This window comes from Magnolia sinica, chromosome 12, assembly GCF_029962835.1.
Source record: "Magnolia sinica isolate HGM2019 chromosome 12, MsV1, whole genome shotgun sequence".
Classification (NCBI taxonomy): domain Eukaryota; kingdom Viridiplantae; phylum Streptophyta; class Magnoliopsida; order Magnoliales; family Magnoliaceae; genus Magnolia; species Magnolia sinica.
Genome location: NC_080584.1, coordinates 14,280,590 through 14,304,219, shown reverse-complemented (window position 1 = coordinate 14,304,219; position 23,630 = coordinate 14,280,590). Strand labels below are relative to the sequence as shown.

The window sequence follows — 23,630 nt, the reverse complement described above, 5'->3', positions numbered from 1 at the left end:
TCTAGACCGTTGCGCATGAGTACATATGGAGAATTGCCACTCCATGCAAAATCACACCCGTTCGAAAGATCAAGACCACTCATTTCAAAGTTCAATAAGGTCCATTCATCAGGTGGGCCATAATACTCCATTGAGTGTAGAAATTTTCTCGTTCTTCTCATAAAATCCTGTAAATATCGATAATTGGAAAATAATGATTCTTAAAGCAAACAAATAGTGGCCTATCTACATGATCAACGGACCTGATCTATAACACGTGTATCATACCTGCATATTTTCCGTAAACCGGCATTCTATTATCTACTCCCGCAGAAGTCTCATTATCGAAAACGCGCCCGTCGCATGCGCACGTACGAATCGTTTTCCCTCCTTTTATTTCTTTCAAAGATAATTACATAAAAAGTTACCCATACTTTTCATACCATATACTAGATTTTAATTCTGACAAATGGGGTTCATTATATATTAATCCAAACCGTTGATATGATTTTAATTACTACAGATGAAGATCATGAAAAATATTTTGATCAAATTTTATTAATAATCTGATATTTTTAATAAAAATATTGATTTAGAAGAGGAATAAACTAACGATCAAAATTCAACTAGAAAAGGTCCCAAATTTTGCATTTTTAATAATTAAATTTATTAAAATAAATAAATTTATAAACTATTTACTATTCTTACCAACAGATGAATGGTCCGGATTCCTTCAATTGGGCCACCTTGTCATTATTGAAAACTCGTGTATAGTGTGTAAAAATGCGAGTCACGTATTATATAATTCCTCACTTTCAAATCTCTCTCTCTCTCTCTCTCTCTCTCAAAACCCATTTCTTCTTCTCTCTGCTCGAATCATCTCCTTCTCATTTTCTCCCATTTCTCCGCCCCTTTTTCTCCAAAACCCTAAAAACCTTCCTACACGGTTTCTGAAATCCAGTCAAATCGAAATTAGGGTTTCCCAAACGATCGAATCCGAGCAAGCTGTCCTGTTCTGATTCTTGAGATTTGCCAAAATGAATCCAGATCGACCAGATTGCTTGGATCATCTCCTGACGATCTCCCGAAGGATGCGATTCTTGTTCGGATGCTTCGGCGCTAAAGATGACGACGGCGACAACACCAATCCACTGATCCCTTCTGTGAACGAAGTGCGTGTTCTCGATTCGTATTTCTTGAATTTTCTTTTCTTTTCTTTTCTTGTTTTTTATCGACGGTAGAGATTTCCAGGAGTTCTTTTTCTTTTTCCATTTTTTTTTTTTTTTTTTTGCATTTCTCTGTAAAAGAAAGGTCTTAAAAGCGGAATTTAGGAATGCGTGCCGTTTGATCGGACGGATATCTCTATGGGGTCACTGTCGGGCTGATTTTGGACTGATCATGATCGGCGTGGGCCTGGCCCATGCTAATAATGGCAGGATGGAGGCTGAGCCCACCTAGGCCCGGCCCGGAGACATTACTGGAGTAGTTTCTTGCTACAGGATTTCATGCATGTGAGACTATGGCGTGGTGATCTGAACCCTTGGATTTGATGGGTCATGGGCCACACTATGGATTTGGAAGTCTCCCATGCATCATAGATTGGTTTCTACAGATAAAAATAAGTCATGGATTGGAAGATCATAGCCCTTCTACGAATGGAGTTACGTTAAGAAGAAACACGACATAAATCCATTGGAAATTAAACTAAAGAACAGAGGGTTAGGATCTTTCACTGCATCTGATCTATTGGGACCCTGTTAGATCAACGGTTCCGATTCTAAGCTATTCCCCTTCGCGCCCCCCCAGGGTTTCATTTCACTACTATGTATTTTTTATTTTTATTTTTTTAAAAATCTTATTAAATAATTTTTTTTAAAAAAAAATCTCCTCATCAGATGACGACATCGCCCATAATACGACCTATCGTTTTTATCTTGAAAAGTGAAAGGTGAAACATTCTTTTGGGCAGGACCGAGGAGGCTTCAAAATAGAGTCCGATCCTGGCCCATTAAAATAAACGGGCTCGATTTCCCGGGCAGGAACAATCTTGCCTGATTGAGCAAACCATGCCCAGCCCTTGACAGGCCACACACAGGCCCGTCTACCAGCACAGCCCATTGACTCCCCTTCAAATGGGCCTGGACTAAAACTTCATGCCCAGGACCAGGTTCTACAAGCTGATGGGCCTGCCCGGCCAGTTGCTTCTTTCTCTTGGCTGCCCCCTTCCCTGCCCCCCGGCCCCGCCCCCCCCCCCCCCCCCCCCAGTGGTGAAGTTGTTTATGGCTGATGGGGATAGACCTGTGTCCATCAGAAAACACTTAGGGTCTGTTTTGGTGCCACTTTAAAATGAGTTACCTCATATTGGTTAATTGTAATTATGTGAAAAAAATAATCTTGATGACCAACAGGTCTATGACCCCTGATACATAGTTGCGATTAATCAAAATGATCAGGTCATCTCATTTTAGTTAATTGTAATTGAGTATCAGAGATCATGATAGTTGGTCATCGATATTATTATTTTTGTCCTTGTGATCTCTAATACATAATTATGATTAACGAAAATGAGATGGATTCATTTTTAAGTGGCAGCAAAATAGGGTCTTGTTTTTAATCAATAAACAAGTACATGGTACTTGTGGATGTGATACAGAGTTCACCAGGTGTTCTTGCCATTCAGGGTCCATAGTTCAAAAATGGAAATGGTCAGACAATCCTAACCATTTGACCAAATAATCCATGCAGTTAAATGTTCGCTATTACTTATTTGGTCTTTTAGTATCTATCTGTATGCCATGGAATGTATTGTCACGATCATCCCATCTGCCTGATTTTGAGCTATGGGCTCCCCATGGTATACCCCACATGATGAGCGGTCTGAATCTCATCCAAATGACACATGGTTTTCCTTTGTTCACGTGTATATAAAATTTGATTGTTTTTTCTTATTCATCAGGCTCCTTTCCTATTGGAAAATAAGCCTGCATCTTTACATGTACGCGAAGGTAATGCTTGTGGATTTGATCTTGAATTGTATGTAAACAGTTTATTATATAACTATTATTATTACCCGTGCAAAGAAATTTTACAGAATCACAGCTGAGTAATTGGGTATGTGTTTCTAAAGAGCATAGAGTTGTGTTCAAGGATATGGAAAACGGTTCAAAATCTGCAGATAATAATGTTGATGGAGACAACAATGATATGGTGCTCAAGGATAAGGTGTGTGCATTTTTATGCTCCTAATTTGTGATCTCAATGATAGCAGTTTGATGTAATTTTTAATAATGAAACTGTTTTGTTTGTGGTAAGTTTTGTATTTGTTTAAATTGTTCTTATATGAAGCAATTCACTATATCTCTATTAATCTAAATTATATTGCAATTTCAGTTGTTTTATTGTCATGGTTTAAGAACTGGTCAGAGAATTAAACCATGCTCCTAGTGATAAAAGAATTGGAGTCTGCATCTCATCCAAATGACACATGGTTTTCCTTTGTTCATGTGTATGTAAAATTTCATTGTTGTATCTTATTCATCAGGTCCCATTCCCATTGGAAAATAAGTCTGCATCTTTACATGTATGCGAAGGTAATACTCGTGGATTTGATCTTGAATTGTCTGCAAACAGTTTCTTATATAACTATTGTTATTACCTGTATGAAAAAAATTGGAGAATCACTACTGACTAATTGGGTATTTCTTTCTAAAGAGCACAGAGTTGTGTTCAAGGGTGTGGAAAATGGTTCACAGTCTGCAGATAATAATGTTGGTGGAGACAATGATGATATGGTGCTCAACAATGAGGTGTGTGCAATTTTATGCTTCTAATTTGTGTTCTCAATGATAGCAGTTTAATGTAATTTTTAATAAGGAAACTGTTTTGTTCATGTAAGTTCTGTATTTGTTTGAATTGTTCTTATATGAAGCAATACACTATATTTTCTATTAATCTAAATTATACTGCGATTTCAGCTGTTTTATTGTCATGGTTTAAGGACTGGTCAATATTCAGATGTGGGCCCTATATGATTTGATGTCTGCATGTATGACTGTTAAAACACTAAATTGTCTATGGTTTGCACCAATAATATGATACTGATGCGGACACAGGTGCATTCAAGGTGTACCAACGAAGAAAGCGCCAACCACAAGTGCCGTCCTTGTGGATAGGCGAATATTGAGGAGCTGAAGACCTTTCACATGTGATTGGACATATAGAAGACCCCACTTAGGGAAGACACATGTGAAGGAAGATTGGAGAAAGAGGACCGAGCGCCCAAACTTTCCCATACTTATGTTATTTGCACGTTTTTTGACTTAGTTAGCGGTCTTTTAGTAATCTTATATCTTTATTTGCTTATCCTAGGGGTATTTTAGTAATTTTATGTCTTTATGTGCTTATTTAAGTGGGGTAAAGCCCTAAACACGAATTTCAACTATTGATGAATGAAAAGCAAACCCTTTGGTTGCCTCCTTCCTCTCTTCTCTCTAATGGTGCTTCTTCTCTCCCCTTGATCTTCTTCTTCTAATTTCTTCTTGTGCCCCTCCAACTTCCTCAAGGTAATAACTTTCTTTCTTCTATTGTTTTGGCTAATTCCTCTTCGATCAAAATCTTGAGAACCGATCTAAACCCTAAATCCCCAAATTCTCAAATCCCTAATCCGAGAAACTTCTTGGTTCTTCGGACTAGTGATCTTCATTGATCGATTGGGTGTGACCATGCAAGATCGGGAGGTCTCATCCCTCGCCGGATCCAACCTAAGTAGTAATTGAATTCCATACTCCATGGTTGTAGTGATGGCCCGCTCCATTGCATGTTTCCTTTATGATTTTCTCAGTTATGATGATTATTGTTAGAATTTTAGATCATTTATTCCTTTTATTTCCGCTGTTTAATTATCTCCATGAGCATGCATCATAATTAGGGCTGTCCTGCGTCAAATTTGGTATCAGAGCCTAGGCTTGCATGGTTTTTGTCTAGATCGAGTTATCAAATTAGGGTTTTGATTTTTAGGTTTAACTTGGGAAAGTTTCAAGTTTAGAAAGTTTTCAATTTTCGAAACTTTCCAATTTTAGAAAGTTTCTAATCTGGAAAATTTTCAGATTTGAGTTGTTTCCTGTTTCAACTTAATTGTGTCAGTTCATAGTAGTTTTGCATTCATCGCATTCATCTTGAAAGTCATAACACCTAGTAGTCTAGTTAGGTAGAGTTTGGTTCAAGTCTTCATTGTATGCCCACGAGAAGAGGTAGAGGTTTCGGACTTCAACCTACCATGAATAACGAGCAGTTATCTGAGCAACTTGCTCAATTGTTACTAAAGATAACCGCCCTAGAAGCGAGTCAAAGGCGTGAGTTTGCCCGCCTTGAGAACCAAATTACCACCACCATGACTAAGGTGGAGCAACTAGAGGCGTCCCAAAAGGAAAACCCCGCTGTAGGGGAAGATGCGCACTCCCAAGTGGAAGGAATCATTGAAGAACGTGCTGCCACACGTGGTGGTAGTGAGGATAGAGATCGTGGTAACGGTCGTGGTGTGGTGCGAGAGGCACGAACCACATGTGATCATCAAGACCGTTATGATCCAGATGAGCGTGCGATGAAGAGTGTGAGAGTTGAGGCCCCGAGTTTTGATGGACGCTTGGATCCCAAGGCATTCCTTGACTGGGTTGCTGACATGGACCACTACTTTGAGTGGTATGGCATGTCGGAAAACCATCAAATGCGGTTTGCTAAGATGAAGCTTGTGGGTCAAGCCAAGCTCTTCTGGACCAACACCGAGCGTAGGGTAGAGAGAGTTGGTAGAGCCCCTATCACACATTGGTATGAGATGAAAGAGAAGTTGAAGGAGAAGTACCTTCCTCTCTCATACCGTCAGAAGCTCCTTGACCAATGGCAATCCTTACGCCAAGGGTCAATGTCTGCCGCTGACTACATCGCTAAATTTGAAGAGTATGTGATGCGATGTGATATCCGAGAAGACCCTCTAGTAACGCTCTCGCGTTTTAAGACGGGCCTTTGTGCGGATCTTCAGCGCGAGCTTATCACTCGGCCCTTAACGGACTTAGATGAAGCATATCAAGTCGTGCAGGAGTTAGAGCAGTATCTGAAGGCTCCTGTCGTTCGTCGTTTTGAGTCCCGAGACTCCAATACTAGATCTAATTCCCAAGGAACTAGACCTAATATTGGTAATCAACCTAGGGCATAGGCGACCATTCCGCCTAGGCCTAGGGAGGACAAGGGCAAAGGGGTTCTTGGTGCCGGTCCTAGTAACATGAGCCAAGTGAGGTGCTATGAGTGTGGCAACCTTGGCCACATGTCTAATCAGTGTCCTACGAAGAGCCGTGGGAGAGCCTTAGTTATAGGCGAATCCCACGAGGGTGGAGATGACCAGGGTGATTATGAAGTTGAAGAGTATCACCCTGAAGGAGGACTTACTGATGAAGAAGTGGATGGAGAAGCAACGCTTGCAGTAGTCAGGCGTGTGTTAGCTCAGTCTCGAAGTAGTGCTGACTGGCGTCGAAGCACTATCTTCTACACTATTGCCAAGTGTGGTGAAAAGAATTGTAAGGTGATAGTGGACAGTGGAAGTTGTCAGAATGTGATTTCCACTAGCACCTTAGATCGCTTAAAACTGAAATCCACACCTCATCCAGACCCGTATAAAGTTTCTTGGGTTGACAAGACATCCCTACCTGTCACCCAGCAATGTCTAGTCCCCATCGAGTTTGGGTCATACAAAGAGTCCCTGTGGTGTGATGTTTTACCTATGGATGTGGGGCATGTTATCCTAGGTAGACCGTGGCTATTCGATAATGATGTCAAGATCTTTGGCCGTTCGAATGCGTGTACTTTTATGTATAATGGTAAAAAGATCAAACTTAATCCCATGCCACCTGAGAATACACTAGGAAAGAAGAAGGATGAGAAGGCAAGTGAGCCTAGAGAAATGGGGAAATCCAACCCTAAGTCTTTACATATAATCAGCGCAAGAGAGTTTGAAAAAGAGGCTAAGGAGGATTCTATGGTGTATGCCCTTGTGGCTAGAGAAATTACACCTGAGGTTCCATCAGAGTTGCCCTGTGAGGTGATCTTAGTCCTGAAGGAATACAGTGATGTATTTCCTGAAGACTTACCGAATGAGTTGCCACCTATGAGGGACATACAGCATGCCATTGATCTTGTCCCAGGGTCTACTCTACCGAACCTTCCTCACCACAGGATGAATCCTGCAGCGCATGCAGAGTTGAAGAAGCAAGTTGATGAGCTTCTGCAAAAGGGTTTCATCCAAGAGAGTATGAGCCCGTGTGCCGTGCCTGCATTGTTGACGCCAAAGAAAGACGGCATGTGGCGCATGTGTGTGGATAGCCGTGCCATAAACAAAATTACTGTCAAGTATAGGTTCCCTATACCTAGACTTGATGATATGCTTGACATGATGGCCAGGTCCACTATATTCTCTAAGATAGACCTCAAGAGTGGATATCACCAAATTCGTATACGCCCAGGAGATGAGTGGAAGACGGCGTTTAAGACGAAAGATGGGTTGTATGAGTGGTTGGTCATGCCCTTCGGCTTGACTAACGCACCCAGTACTTTCATGCGGGTGATGACCCAAGCTTTGAGGCCGTTCATGGAAAAATTCCTAGTGGTGTACTTTGACGATATTCTTATTTATAGTACCACTAAGGAATCACACCTTGAACATTTAAAGAAGGTCTGTAGTGTCCTTAGGAAGGAAAAGTTGTACGCTAATCTTAAGAAATGTGCATTCATGTCTAACCAAGTTGTGTTCTTAGGATTTATAGTGTCATCTGAAGGGATGCGCGCAGACCCTGAAAAAGTCAGGGCCATAGTTGAGTGGCCAGAACCAAGGAACATTCATGAGGTGCGAAGTTTTCACGGCCTAGCAACTTTTTATCGTAGTTTCTTTAGGTGTTTTAGAACTATCATTGCTCCATTTATCGAGTGCATGAAAAAGGGAGAGTTCGTGTGGTCTATAGCCACCGTCAAGGCTTTTAAATATATTAAGGGCAAGATGGTGGAAGCTCTGTCATGCGTCTACCTGACTTTTCTACAATCTTTGTAGTAGCGTGCGATGCGTCTGGTGTCGGTATAGGTGGAGTGTTGAGTCAAGAAGGACACCCGGTGGCCTATTTCGGTGAGAAACTGAATGAGGCAAAACAAAAATACTCCACTTACGACAAAGAATTTTATGCGGTAGTGCAATCCCTGAGACATTGGTGATACTACCTCCTACCATAAGAATTCGTTTTGTTTTCTGACCATGAGGCTCTAAGATATTTGCATTCTCAGAAGAAACTCAACCCAAGGCATGCCAAGTGGGTAGCGTTTCTTCAGGAATATTCGTTTGTTTTGAAACACAAGGCCGGGGTTGAAAACAAACCAGCGGATGCCCTTAGTAGGAGAGTGGCGTTGCTCAACTCTTTGAGTGTAGAGGTAGTCGGATTTGAGCAACTGAAAGATGAATACCCCATATGTCCTGATTTTGGGGGTACTTACACGTCGCTCTCTAGTGACCAGCATATTATGGGTGGATATGTTCTTAAAGATGGCTTTCTTTTCAAGGGAGACAGACTTTGTATTCCCCGTATGTCCCTTCGTGAATTCCTCATCTGGGAGCTTCATTCAGGAGGGATAGCTGGCCATTTTGGTCGTGATAAGACCATTGCCCTCGTGGAAGATCGTTTCTATTGGCCAAGCCTCAAGCGAGATGTAGCCAAAGTTTTAGGGCAGTGTCGAACATGTCAGCTGGCAAAGCAAAGAAAGCAAAATACTGGGTTGTACACGCCATTGCCAGTGCCACATGCTCCGTGGCAGGACATTAGTATGGACTTCGTGCTCGGGCTTCCCAAGACTATAAAAAAGCACGATTCCGTTTTTGTCGTTGTGGACCGTTTTTCTAAAATGGCGCATTTCCTCCCATGTTCGAAGACGTCAGATGCGTCTCATGTTGCTCGTCTTTTTTTTGATGGTGTGGTGCGTCTCCATGGGTTACCTAAAACCATAGTGTCTGATCGTGATGTTCGATTTACTAGCTATTTTTGGAAGACACTGTGGCACATTATGGGAACTCATTTGCAATTTTCTACTGCTTACCACCCACAAACAGATGGTCAAACTGAAGTGGTAAACCGTAGCCTTGGAAATCTTCTACGTTGTCTAGTGGGTGAACATGTTAAGACTTGGGACCTAATTTTACCAACTGCTGAACTTGCTTATAATGGGTCAATTAATAGATCTACAGGGTTGAGTCCTTTTAAAATTGTAAGTGGTTATAAACCTAGAATGCCCATAGATCTCTTACCTATGTCTGTTACCCAAAGGTCTTCTGAGTCAGCCGATGCATTCGCACGCCATATTCATGATTTGCATACACATATTAGACAGCGGTTAAATAAGAGCAATGATGATTATAAAGTTTTAGCTGATTCTCATCGTAGAGTGCAAGAATTTCAAGAAGGAGACTATGTAATGGTGCGAATAAGGCCAGAGCGATTCTCTCAAGGATCTGCAAAGAAATTACAAGCGCGTAGTGCTGGACCATTCAAGATATTACAAAAGGTTGGGTCCAACGCGTATCGGGTTGACCTTCCATCTGAAATGAGCATTAATCCAACTTTTAATGTGGAAGATCTAGTCCGTGCCCATACTCCCATTGTTGATACATCATCCCTTTCATGGCCTTTTTCTGAGTTTGCTACCCAACCCCTTCCACCCCCTCCTCCACCCATTACCCATAAAGAAGCAATTGAGGAAATCTTGGATGACGAGATAGTATCCACGAGAGATGGGGGTTTCCAAAGGTATCTTGTCAAGTGGAAGAACAAACCATCGTCTGAATCTACGTGGCTGTCGGGCGACGCATTGCAGGGTATTGATCCAGATCTACTTGAGCGTTACAAAAGTTTCAACTCGTCGGGGTCGAGTTTTTCTCACCCGAGGGGAATTGATGCGGACACAGGTGCATTCAAGGTGTACCAACGAAGAAAGCGCCAACCACAAGTGCCGTCCTTGTGGATAGGCGAATATTGAGGAGTTGAAGACCTTTCACATGTGATTGGACATATAGAAGACCCCACTTAGGGAAGACACATGTGAAGGAAGATTGGAGAAAGAGGACCGAGCGCCCAAACTTTCCCATACTTATGTTATTTGCACGTTTTTTGACTTAGTTAGCGGTCTTTTAGTAATCTTATATCTTTATTTGCTTATCCTAGGGGTATTTTAGTAATTTTATGTCTTTATGTGCTTATTTAAGTGGGGTAAAGCCCTAAACACGAATTTCAACTATTGATGAATGAAAAGCAAACCCTTTGGTTGCCTCCTTCCTCTCTTCTCTCTAATGGTGCTTCTTCTCTCCCCTTGATCTTCTTCTTCTAATTTCTTCTTGTGCCCCTCCAACTTCCTCAAGGTAATAACTTTCTTTCTTCTATTGTTTTGGCTAATTCCTCTTCGATCAAAATCTTGAGAACCGATCTAAACCCTAAATCCCCAAATTCTCAAATCCCTAATCCGAGAAACTTCTTGGTTCTTCGGACTAGTGATCTTCATTGATCGATTGGGTGTGACCATGCAAGATCGGGAGGTCTCATCCCTCGCCGGATCCAACCTAAGTAGTAATTGAATTCCATACTCCATGGTTGTAGTGATGGCCCGCTCCATTGCATGTTTCCTTTATGATTTTCTCAGTTATGATGATTATTGTTGGAATTTTAGATCATTTATTCCTTTTATTTCCGCTGTTTAATTATCTCCATGAGCATGCATCATAATTAGGGCTGTCCTGCGTCAGATACAGTGTCCATGTCATCCGATACATACATAGGCGCAGCCTGTGCCTGTACGTGTTCCAACATGGAGACTTAACCATGCTCCTAGTGATAAAAGAATTGGAGTCTGTTTGATTGGCTGGTGAATCCCATAGAATATTGATCTCATGGAAAAAAGGATAAGTAATTGTATTTCTATACTTGTATTTTGGAATGTGAGAAACCACTCACCAGGTGATCTTGGCATTCAGGGTCAATAGTTCAAAAATGGAAATGATCAGACAATCCTATTCATTTTACTGGATGACCCATCCAATGTTAACCATTACTTATTTGGTCTTTTTAGCTTTTATTTGTTTGGCAGAGAATGTATAGTTAGATCATCCCATCTGCCAGATTTTTGACCTATGGCTCCCCCTGTGGCATGCCCTAGCTGATGAGTGGTCTGAATCTCATCCAAATGACTCATGGTTTTCCTTTGTTCATGTGTATGTCAAATTTTATTGTTGTATCTTATTCATCAGGTCCCTTTCCAATTGGAAAATATGCCTACTTTATCACATGTACGTGAAGGTAATGCTTGTGGTTTGATCTTGAATTGTATGCAAACAATTTATTATCGTTATTACCCATATGAAGAACTTTTACCGAATCACAACTGAGTAATTGGGTGTGTCTTTCTAAAGAGCACAGAGTTGTATTCAAGGATGTGGAAAATGGTTCACAATCTGTAGACAATAATGTTGAAGGAGACAATGATGATATGGTGCTCAAGGATGAGGTTTGTGCATTTTTATGCACCTAATTTGTGTTCTCAATGATAGCATTTAATGCAATTTTTAAAAAGGAAACTGTTTTGGTTATGTAAGTTTTGTATTTGTTTGAATTGTTCTTATATGAAGCAATACACTACATTTTCTATTAATCTTAATTACATTGTGATTTTCAGTTGTTTCCTAGTCATGGTTTAAGTACTGGTCAATATTCAGATGTGGCCCTATATGATTCGATGTCTGCATGTATGACTGTTATAACACTAAATTGTCCATAGTTTGCACCAATAAGATAATATAGTGTGCATGTCATCCAATACATACATTGGCACTGCCTGTGCCTGTACATGCTCCAATATAGAGATTTAAACCATGCTTCTAGTGATGAAAGAATTGGAGTCTGCTTGATTGTCTAGTCAATCCCATAGAACATGGATCTCATGGAAATAAGGACGAGTAATTGTATTGATATAGTTGCATTTTGGAATGAGAGAAACTACTCATCAGGTGTTCCTGCCATTTGAGGTCCATAGTTAAAAAATGATCAGACAATCCTAACCATCTGACCAGATGACCCATGCAGAATGTCTGTATGCCACAGAATGTATTGTCAGGATCATCTCATCCACCAGATTTGTGAGCTATGGGCCCCTCAGTGTTATGCCCTCCCTGATAAGTGGTCTAAATCTCATCCAAATGACACATGGTTTTCCTTTCTTGATCTGCATGTATAATTTCATTGTTGTATATTATTCATCAGGTCCCTTACCCATTGGAAAATAAGCCTGCATCTTTGCATGTACATGAAGGTAATGCTCCTGGATTGGATCTTGAATTGTAAGCGAACAGTTTATTATGTTATTATTGTAACCAGATTTGATCTTGAATTGTAAGCGAATAATTTATCACAATTACTATTGTTATTACCCGTATGAAGAAATTTTACATAATCACAACTGAGTAATTGGTTATATCTTTCTAAAGAGCACAGAGTTGTGTGCAAGGATGTGGAAAATGCTTCACAATCTGCAGACAATAACATTGATGGAGACAATGATGATATGGTGGGGCTCAAGGATGAGGTGTGTACCTTTTTTATGCTCCTAGTTTGTGTTCTCAATGGTGGCGGTTTGCTGTAATTTTTAGCAAGGAAAGTGTTTTGTTTATGTAAGTTTTGTATTTGTTTGAATTGTTCTTATATGAAGCAATACACTCTATATTTTCTATTAATCTTAATTAATATTGTGACATTTAGTAGTTTCCTAGTCATGGTTTCAGCATTGGTCAATTTTCAGATGTGGGCCCTATATGATTTAAGATCTACATGTATGACTTTAATAACCCTAAATTGTCCATAGTTTACACCAATAAGATGATGCAGTGTGCATGTCATCTGAGACATACACAGTTGCACATGTTCCAATATAGAGACTTAAACTATGTTCGTAGTGACAAAAGAATTGGAGTTTGCGTGATTGTCTAGTGAATCCCTTAGAACATGGATATCATGGAAACAAGGATGAGTAATTGTATTTCTATACTTGCATTTTGCAATGCAAAAAACTACTCGCCAAGTGTTCTTGCCATTTAGGTTCCATAATTCAAAATGGAAATGACTAGACAATCCTAACCAATGTTTTAAATATCGATGATATCGGCCAATATATCCGATGATATATCTTGTATCCCACCTTTGTGATACGAAATGCATAGGTAGTCCTGACATATCCCACATGTTCGGTCTGGTGAGCATTTTCAATTTCCGATTCCTTTTTTTTTTTTTTTTTGAAATTATGTTTACTTAGTATCAAATGGTTACAAATCCATTCGTTCTTCATGTTTTGCATGAAAAGTTATACAGTTAGAGCTTTGATTTCTATTCTCCATGTTTTTTTTTTTTGAAAATTTCCTTCATTCCACTGTCAATTGAGCCTAATTTTGAAGTATTTAGGAGTATTTGATGAAATGATCATCAGATGCACTCTAATTTCAAAATTTGAGTGTAGGTGGTCCTATTTGGGGAAAATTCCCCAATTTCTCCCAAATTGCTTGCAATGTTGTACTCCAAACATGAAATCAAGCATGTATGAGGTCTGATCCACTGATTTGTTAAGTTCTTGTCAACTTTTGAAAAATAAAAATCATTTTTAATTAAAAATTATTAAAATATTATTATTTTTCAAAATTTCCTTTCAACCAAATATCAATTGAGAATATTTTCGAAGTATTTAGGAGTTTTTGATTAAATGATTATCACATAACTCTAAATGTTATGCACTTAATTTGAATATAGTTGCATTAGTTCAGTCAAAGGGCGCATGACTTAAGACCCCTATACAAAGGAAACCTGTTATGTGCGCTTCTTTTTTGAGATGTTATGATTGAAAAGTGTGCAATAAGGTCTTTTATTTTTATTTTTATTTTTATTTTTATAACAATCCATGAAGTTTCACTGAAAAATTCAACCATTTCCCAATGTTTCCCCATGTTTCCCAAAAAGTGTGATAAATTACCCGATACAAACGATATATCCCCTGCGATAACCAATGTGTATCTATATCCCAAGGATGCAATATGTAACGCGATACCAATATTTCGAACATTGATGCTAACCATTTAACCAGATGACCCATCCAGTTAAATGTTAACCATTACTTATTTGGTCTTTTAGCATCTGTTTGTATGCCATGGAATGTATAGGTATGATCATCCCATCTGCTAGTTTTTTGAGCTATGGTCCCCTGGTGGTATGCCCCACTTGATAAGTGGTCTGAATCTCATCCTAATGACATGTGGTTCTCCTTTGTTAACGTGTATGTAAAGTTTCATTTTTGTATCTTATTTGTCAGGTTCCTTTCCTATTAGAAAATGAGTCTGCATCTTTACATTTACACGAAGGTAAGGCTCTTGCTTTGTTGTTAAATTGTATGCAAACAGTTTATTATAATTATTATTGTTATTATCTGTACAAAGAAAATTTACAAAATCACAGCTGAGTAATAGGATATATCTTTCTAAAGAGCACAGAGTTGCGTTCAAGGATGTGGGAAATGATTCACAATCTGCAGACAATGATATTGATGGAGACAATGATGATATGGCGGTGCTCATGGATGAGGTGTGTGCAACTTTATGCTGCTAGTTTTTGTTGTCGATGATAGCGGTTTAATGTAATTTTTTGTAAGGAAACTTTTGTTTATGTAAGATTTGTATTTATTTGAATTGTTCTTATATGAAGCAATACACTATATTGTCTTTTTATCTAAACTATATGATTCGATGTCTGCATGTATTGACTGTTATAACACTAAATTGTCCACAATGAAGTTTACAACAATAGGATGATACAGTATGTATGCCATTCGATACATACATAGGAGCTGCCTGTGCGAGTGCATGTTCCAATACAGAGACTTAAACCATGCTCATTGTGATGAAAAAATTGGACCCTGCTTGATTGTCTAGTGCATCACATAGAACATGGATCTCATGGAAACAAGCTTGAGTAATTGTATTTCTATAGTTGCATTTTGGAATACAAGAAACTACTCACCAGGTGTTCTTGGCATTCACTGTCCATAGTTCAAAAATGGAAATGATCACACAATCACAACCATTTGACCGGAGGACCCATCCAGTTAAATGTTAACCATTACTTATTTGGTCTTTAGCATATAATTTGTATGCCATGGAATGTATAGTTGGGTTCATCCCATCTGTCAGATTTTTGAGCCATGGGTCCCCCGTGGTATGCCCCACCTAATGAGTGGTCTGAATCTCATCCGAAGGGCACACATGGTTTTCCTTTGTTCACGTGTATGTAAAATTCCATTGTTGTATCTTCTTTGACAGATCCCTTTCCTATTGGAAAATAAGCCTGCATCTTTACATGTACAGGAAGGTAATGCTCATGGTTTGATCTTGAATTGTATGCAAACAGTTTATTATAATTATTTTTGTTATTACACCTATGAAGAAACTTTACATAATCATCAAAAAATGCTTCACAATTTGCAGGAAATAATGTTGATGGAGAGATCGATGATATGGTGGTGCTCCAAGATGAGGTGTGTGCAATTTTATGCCACTAGTTTGTTGTCAATGATAGCAGTTTAATGTAATTTTTAGTAAGGAAATTGTTTTGTTTATTTAAGTTTTGTATTTGTTTGAATTATTCTTAAATGAAGCAATACTGTATTTATGTTTATCTAAGCTATATTGTGATTTCCAATTGTTTGCTGGTCATGGCATAAGACTTTGAAGTACTGGTCAACATTCAGATGTGGCCTTATATGATTTGACATCTGATGTACGATTGTTATAATGCTAAATTGTCCATAGTTTACATCTACAGGATGGTACAGTGTGCATGTCATCTGATACATACATAGGAGCTGCCTGTGCCTGTACATGTTCCTATACAGAGAGTTAAACTATGCTTCTAGTGATAAAAGAATTGGAGTCTGCTTGATTGGCTAGAGAATCCTTTAGAACATTGATATCATGTAAACGAGGATGAGTAATTGTATTTCTATACTTGCATTTTGGAATTCGAGAATCTACTCACAATGTCTTCCTGGCATTCAAACTCCATAGATCAAAAATGGAAATGACCAGGCACTCCTAACCATTTGACCAGATGACCACTCCAGTTAAATGACAATCATTACTTATTTTATCTTTCACCATCTATTTATATGCATGGAATGCATAGTCCGGATCATCCCATCTGCTAGATTTTGAGTTATGTGCTGCCTGTGGTATGCGCCGCCTGATGAGTGGTCTGAAATCTGAATCTCATCCAAATGACGCATGGTTCTCCTTTGTTCGGGTGTGTGTAAAGTTTCATTATTGTATCTTATTTTCAGGTCCCTTTCCTGTTGGAAAATAAGCCTGCATCTTTACATGTACAGGAAGGTAACGCTCGTGGTTTGATCTTGAACTGTATGCAAACAGTTTATTATAATTATTATTGTTATCATCCGTATGAAGAAACTTTACAAAATCACTGAAAAATGCTTCACAATCTGCAGAAAATAATGTTGATGGAGATGACGATTATATGGTGGTGCTCAAGGATGAGGTGTGTGCAATTTTTATGCTTGTAGTTTGTGTTCTCAATGATAGCAGTTTAATCATTAATGTAATTTTTAGTAAGGAAATTGGTTTGCTTATGTAAGTTTTGTATTTATTAGAACTATTCTTATGTGAAGCAATACACTATATTTTGTATTTATCTAAGCTATGTTGAGATTTTCAATTGTTTGCTTGTCATGGCTTAAGACTTTAAAGTACTGATCAACATTCAGATTTGATATCTGATGTATGACTGCTATAACACTAAATTGTTCATAGTTTACATCAATAGCATGATACAAGCCTGCATCTCATCTGATACATACACAGGAGCTGCGTGTGCTTGTACATGTTCCAATACAGAGACTTAAACCATGCTCCTAGTGATAAAAGAATTGGAGTCTGCTCGATTGGCTAGAGAATCCCGTAGAACATTGATATCATCGAAATGAGGATGAGTAATTGTATTTCTATACTTCCATTTGGAAATTCAGGAAACTACCCACCAGGTGTTCCTGCCATTTCAAGCTCCATAGTTCAAAAATGGACATTATCAGGCAATCCTAACCATTTGACCCGGTGACCATTCCAGTTAAATGATAATCATTACTTATTTGGTCTTTTGGCATGTATTTGCATGCATGGAATGCATAGTCCGGATCATCCCATCTGCTAGATTTTGAGCTATGCAAACCCCACCCCCCACCCCCCGAAATAATAATAATAATAATAAAATCTCATCCAAAGAACACATGGTTCTCGTTTGTTCACATGCATGTAAAGTTTCATTTTTGTATCTTATTTTCAGGTCCCTTTCCTATTGGAAAATGAGCCTGCATCTTTACATGTACATGAAGGTAGTGCTCATGGTTTGATCTTAAATTGTATGCAAACAGTTTATTATAATTATTATTGTTATTAGTTATTACACATTTAAAGAAAATTTACAAAATCACAGCTGAGTAATAGGATATTTCTTTCTACAGAGCACAGAGTTGTGTTCAAGGATGTAGAAAATGCATCACAGCCTGGAGACAATACCATTAATGTAGACAATGGCGATATGGTTGTGGTCGAGGTTGAGGTGTGTAAATTTTTATGCTCCTAGTTTGTGTTCTTGATGATAGTGGTATGGTGTACTTTCAGTAAGGGACCTGTTTTGTTTATGTAAGTTTTGTATTTATATGGAGCAATCCACTATATTGTCTATTTATATAAACTATATTGTGATTTTCAATTGTTTGCTAGTCATGGCTTATGACTAAATACTGTTCAACATTCAAATTTGGGCCTTATATGATTTGAGGTATGCATGTATGTAACACTAAATTGTCCATAGTTTACACCAATAGGATGATGCAATGTGCATGGCATATGATACATACATAGGAGCTGCCTGTGCCTGTACATGTTCCAATATAGAGACTTAAACCATGTTTGCAGTGATAAAAGAATTGGAGTTTGCTTGATTGGCTAGTGCATCCTTTAGAACATTGATATCATGGAAACAAGGTTGAGAAATTGTATTTCCATACTTGCACTTTGGAATTGAGAAACTACTCACCAGATGTTCATGCAATTCAAGGTCCATAGTTCAGAAATGGAAATGATCAGGCAATCCTAACCATTTGACCGGGATGACCATTCCGGTTAAATGTTAACCATTACTCGGTCTTTTAGCATCTATTTGTATGCCATGAGTACGGATTATCCCATCTGCTAGATTTTTGAGCTAACGCCCCCCCGTAGTATGCGCCAACTGATGGGTGGTCTGAATCTCATCCTAATGACATAGGGTTCTCCTTTATTCACGTATATGTATAGTTTCATTTTTGTATCTTATTTGACAGGTCCCTTTCCTATTAGAAAATGAGCCTGCATCTTTACATGTACATGAAGGTAAGGCTCTTTGCTTGTTGTTAAATTTTATGTGAACAGTTTATTATAATTATTATTGTTATTACCTGTATGAAGAAAATTTAGAAAATCACAGCTGAGTAATTGGATATATCTTTCTAAAGACTACAGAGTTGTGTTCAAGGATGTGGAAATTGCTTCACAATCTGAAGACAATACCTTTGATGGAGACAATGATGATATGGTGGTGGTCATGGTTGAGGTGTGTAAATTTTTATGCTCTTAGTTTGTGTTCTCGATGATGGCAGTTTAATGTAATTTTTTGTAAGGGAATTGTTGTCTATGGAAGTTTTGTATTTGTTTGAATTGTTCATTTATGAAGCAATACACTTAGATTCTATTTATATAAACTATACTGTCTTCAGTTGGCTGCTAGTCATGGCTTAAGACCAAGTACTGGTCCACATTCAAATGTGGGCCTAATATTTTTTGACATCTGCATGTATGTAACACTAAATTGTCCTTAGTTTACAACATTAGGATGATACAATGTGCATGTCATTTGATACATACATAGGAGCTGCCTGTGCCTGTACATGTTCCAATACAGAGACTTAAACCATGCTCCTAGTGATAAAAGAATTGGAGTCTGCTTGATTGGCTAGTTAATCCTGTAGAACATTGATATCATGGAAACAAGGATGAATAATTGTATTTCTATACTTGCACTTTGGAATTCAAGAAACTACTCACCAGGTGTTTGTGTGCCATTCAAGGTCCATAGTTCAAAAATGTAAATGATTAGGCAATCCTAATCATTTGACTGGATGACCATTCTAGTTAAATGTTTCCCATCTGCTCCACACACCCCCTGGTATGCACCATCTGATGAGTGGTCTGAATCTCATCCAAATGACACATGATTTTCCCTGTTCATTTGTATGTAAAATTTCATAGTTGTATCTTATTTGTCAGGTCACTTTCCTATTGGAAAATGAGCCTGCATCTTTACATGTACACGAAGGTCACTTATGGTTTAATCTCAAAATTTTACGCAAATAGTTCATTGTAATTATTATTGTTTTTACCCATACGAAGAAATTTTACAAAATCACAATTGAGTAATTTGATATATCTTTCTAAAGAGCACAGAGTTGTCTTCAATGGGGTGTGTGCATTTTTATGGTGTGTGCATTTTTATGCTCCGAAAATTCTTCACAATCTGAAGTCAATAACATTGACGGAGGCAACTCCGATATGGTGGTGCTCAAGGTTGAGGTGTATGCATTTTTATGCTCATAGTTTGTGTTCTCGATGATGGCGGTTTAGTGTAATTTTTAGTAAGGAAATTGTTTTGTTTATATAAGTTCGGTATTTGTTGAATTGTTCTTATATGAAGCAATACTATATATATATATATAGTGATTTCTGTTGTTTGCGAGTCATGGCTTAAAACGGTCAACATTCAGATGTGGGCCTTATATGATTTGATGTCTACATGTATGGCTTTTATAACACTAAATTGCCAATGGTTTATAGCAATAGGATGCACAATGTGCATGTCATTCGATACATACATAGGAGCTGCCTGTGCCTGTTCATGTTCCAATACAGAGACTGAAACCATGCTCCTAGTGATAAAAAATTGGAGTCTGCTTGATTGGCTAGTGAATCCTGTAGAACATTAATATCATGGAAACGAGGATGAGTAATTGTATTTCTATACTTGGCATTTTGGAATGCAAGAAACTACTCATGCCATTCTTAATGTATGATTTTAATTTTCTTTTTTTCCTTTTTGAGTCGTGCTACCTAAAGAATAAAGTCAGCATTGACTTTACAATAATGCAAATTCATTATTGACTTTCACTAGGTTGACATTAGGAGTTGGGAGGAATGCTACAGCCTCTGGTAACTTATTGTTATTTGTTGAGTAATCCTATGATTACGGTCATGGTTTTAAATATTGATCTCAGAAGGCTGTAACTTGTACTACTAGGCAGACACGTACATTTTGGATGCTTGATTTATTTTATCATCAAACAAAACTGATTCAACTTGGTTTCTAGTGATATTTACAGCCATGACTGCAGTGTAATGACTTACTGATGTAGGACAAAGTCAAGGACAATCACATGGACGGTTAGGATCGAAAGAAATCTGGTTAGAAAGTTCGATCCACGGGTCTAGTGCACATTATAGCTTCTGACAACAATAACATTGTGATTAGTTATCATTTTCGCACATATAAGATGTCGATGGAGAACTTTCATTGAGTTCTACATCCTAGGCAATGACAAAGGCCATTGGTCCCTGAATTGTTTTCCTAAATAAGGCCGTTTTAGGGGTTGAGTTTAAGTTTTAATTTAAAATTTACTTGTTTTTTGTATGTTATGTTTATTTATTTATTTATTTTAATTACTAGGGTATTTGGAGTTAAGAGTCATGTAATAGTTTAATGTCGTTGTTTACGTTATGGGAAAGAGTTTGAGTCAATTTAAAAGTCGTTTAAAATTGTTAATAAGTTTACTATATTAGGAAAGGATTTACTATTTCGGGAAAGTTACAAGTTTAGGGTTTAGGGATTATATAAGTCAAAAGGGCTTTGTAAACAGATTTTTCATCTATAATATCAATTTGAGAAGGTTGCAAATCCAAGCAAGTAGACCAAAAGTTACGGTCCACCCAGTAGATAATTTCCAACCTATTAAGTGAATTCGACATCTAACCCTTCCAATAGATTGGGCCCACCATGAGGATTACCCGGTGGAAAAATTAGCCCTACTCATCGGGTGTGTTACACCATAGGAAACAATGTCTAGCCAATGATAAATAGCATAATAGAAGGTTGGCCTGCTCTTTTTGTGGTTGTGGCTAATTTTTACATAAGGCAATCCCTGTGATGGGGCCAACCTACTGGCGGATGGATGTTGCTAGCACATGAAAAGTGGAAGTCATCCGCTGGGTGCATTGTAACTTGTGGTTCAACTGGTTGGACTTGAGACCTTATATATCAATTTTATCTCTTGTTTTTAGAGATTTCTCTATCCTTTCTGCGACACACCCACTATGCTAGTTGGTATCAGAGTAAGGTTTTTCTTTAGATTCATTGCTTCTACTGCTCGATTGGGTAGCAACAATCCTACCGATGATGCTCTAGGGAATTAAGCATTGATGAGTGTGGAGTTTGTGGCATTTTATCAGGAATTCGATTTTTTAAATCAAGAGATACAAACAAAGATTGATTGTTTGATTGAGGCCATTGATCATGAACATATTTGCAGCAACAAACAGCCCATGGCCGTCGAAGGGCCTCGTAGTCAGCTAGTTTGGGGTCTAATAGGTACAACACCCATGACACATCATAGGCTATGACCATATGGAGAGTGGGATGCTTTCTGGATAATCAGATCTTAAAGAAGAAGAGTGCCTCTTGATGAATCTATTGTCGAATTACTTGATGGATCCACGAATAGATTAATTAATGAATTTATGGTTGAATGGGAAAAAAATTCCAATTAAATTAGACGATCAGTTGATGAGTTGCCTAACACAAAAGGTTGATGGATTAGCGGATACAGATGACTTGATGGCTGAGGTCGGTACTTTCATGATCATTATGTCAAGCTTTAAGCATATTGTCACCCTTCTACTTTCTACACAACAACTGAACTGCATAGATCGATGGTTGGTAGTGAGAACAATTACAGCGTGGCTGGTCAATGTTTATTGGGAGTGACCAATCACAAATCTATTGTTACAGAAGAGCTGGAAGTTGACACCCCAGATGCGAAGGATCGTCAAAAAAAAAAAAAGTTTCGTTTGCTAAAGTTCCATCGAAATTATATTATTTCAATACGACTTGTAGGGGTTCACCATCAATTGTTCCTAAAGACAAAGAAGATGTGCTATAAGGAGGGTCATCACAATGGGTTACCACTACTATAAACTTCGGGACGAGTTTAATTTTTCAAGTGGAGGGTCTGATGTAGGAAAAAGTCAAGGACAATCACTTGGACAGGTAGGGTCAAAAGAAATTGGGCTAGAAAGTTCAATCCAAGTGTCTAGCTTTCGATGACCATAGTTTTGTGATCAATTTTCCATTTCATGCCTATAATATGTCATTAGAAAGCTATTGACGAGTTCCCATTGGCTTCTACATGGTTTTCCAAAATATGGTTGTTTTAAGGGTTAATTTTGAGTTTTAAGTTAAATTTTACTAATTTTAGTGAGTTATTTGTGTGTGCTCTTTTTAGGGTATTTTAAGGTTAACAGCTTAAAGTCCTTATTTAAGTCATGGTAAAGAGTTCGCGTCAGTTTAGAAGTTATTTACCATGTTTATTAAGTTAACTATTTTAGGAAAGTTTTACTATTTTGGGAAAGTTACATATTTAGGGTTTAGGGCTATAAGTCATGCAAGGGCTTTTCAAACAGACTTTTGATTAATAATAAATCAATTTTATCTCTCATTTTTAGAGCTTTCTCTCTCCTTCTGGATTCAGGGACTATTCTTGGGAAGAAGACATTGACATCTTGGCTTTCCACTATGCACCCTCAATGCCACATATCATGAGAAATCTTAATTGACAAAGTTTTTGCGCATCTTTTGAGATAAGCTCATGTGCCTTTACATTCTTTGTTATGTTATACGTGATAAGTGCATGCCAAGAGTTTATTTGTTGTTTAAAAGTCTAGTGAGTTGATGAGGAATCAGGATGGTGTGTTGTTGCCAACTCAATTTGCCCATTACTTGAAAATGGTAATTTCTAACTTGTTAATGTGGTTGGCAATGACCCCAACAAATCTTCTTCTTCTTCTTTTTTGTCCTTAATTTTTTTTTTTGTTCTTCTAACTTACTAATTATTTTGACTTGACAAGGTGGTCACTAAACTCTTATACACACCCATGGCTCCATAATTATTTATTTATTTATTTATTATTATTATTATTATTATTATTTTTTGTGATCTCTCTTTTCTTATTCGGTTCCATTTTAAAGAGAATGTACATGTTGCGGGATTTTAGGTACATAAACCTTTTGTCTAGTTATTGCTCCCACTTCAATCACGCTTCAGACTTTAGAGCCACTCTCCCGCTTCTTGCTTGTTCGTTCTTTTCACAATTCATGCAACTATTATGTAGAACTCTTTTG

At 38.0% G+C, this 23,630-nt stretch overlaps 1 protein-coding gene across 1 annotated transcript in view; it reads left to right on the top strand.

The window, feature by feature from the left end:
* Window positions 1–1,016: 1,016 nt before the first annotated feature.
* Window positions 1,017–23,630, top strand: part of LOC131219951 (uncharacterized) — a 34,808-nt gene continuing 12,194 nt past the window's right edge. The window contains exons 1-15 of the mRNA XM_058214933.1: window positions 1,017–1,151; window positions 2,936–2,984; window positions 3,107–3,201; window positions 3,521–3,569; window positions 3,691–3,785; window positions 12,306–12,354; window positions 12,530–12,627; window positions 14,395–14,443; window positions 14,566–14,663; window positions 15,398–15,446; window positions 15,563–15,612; window positions 16,414–16,462; window positions 16,579–16,628; window positions 18,472–18,520; window positions 18,643–18,740. Of these exons, the coding sequence (XP_058070916.1) occupies window positions 1,017–1,151; window positions 2,936–2,984; window positions 3,107–3,201; window positions 3,521–3,569; window positions 3,691–3,785; window positions 12,306–12,354; window positions 12,530–12,627; window positions 14,395–14,443; window positions 14,566–14,663; window positions 15,398–15,446; window positions 15,563–15,612; window positions 16,414–16,462; window positions 16,579–16,628; window positions 18,472–18,520; window positions 18,643–18,740 (1,062 nt within the window). The remainder of the gene's footprint in view (window positions 1,152–2,935; window positions 2,985–3,106; window positions 3,202–3,520; window positions 3,570–3,690; window positions 3,786–12,305; window positions 12,355–12,529; window positions 12,628–14,394; window positions 14,444–14,565; window positions 14,664–15,397; window positions 15,447–15,562; window positions 15,613–16,413; window positions 16,463–16,578; window positions 16,629–18,471; window positions 18,521–18,642; window positions 18,741–23,630) is intronic.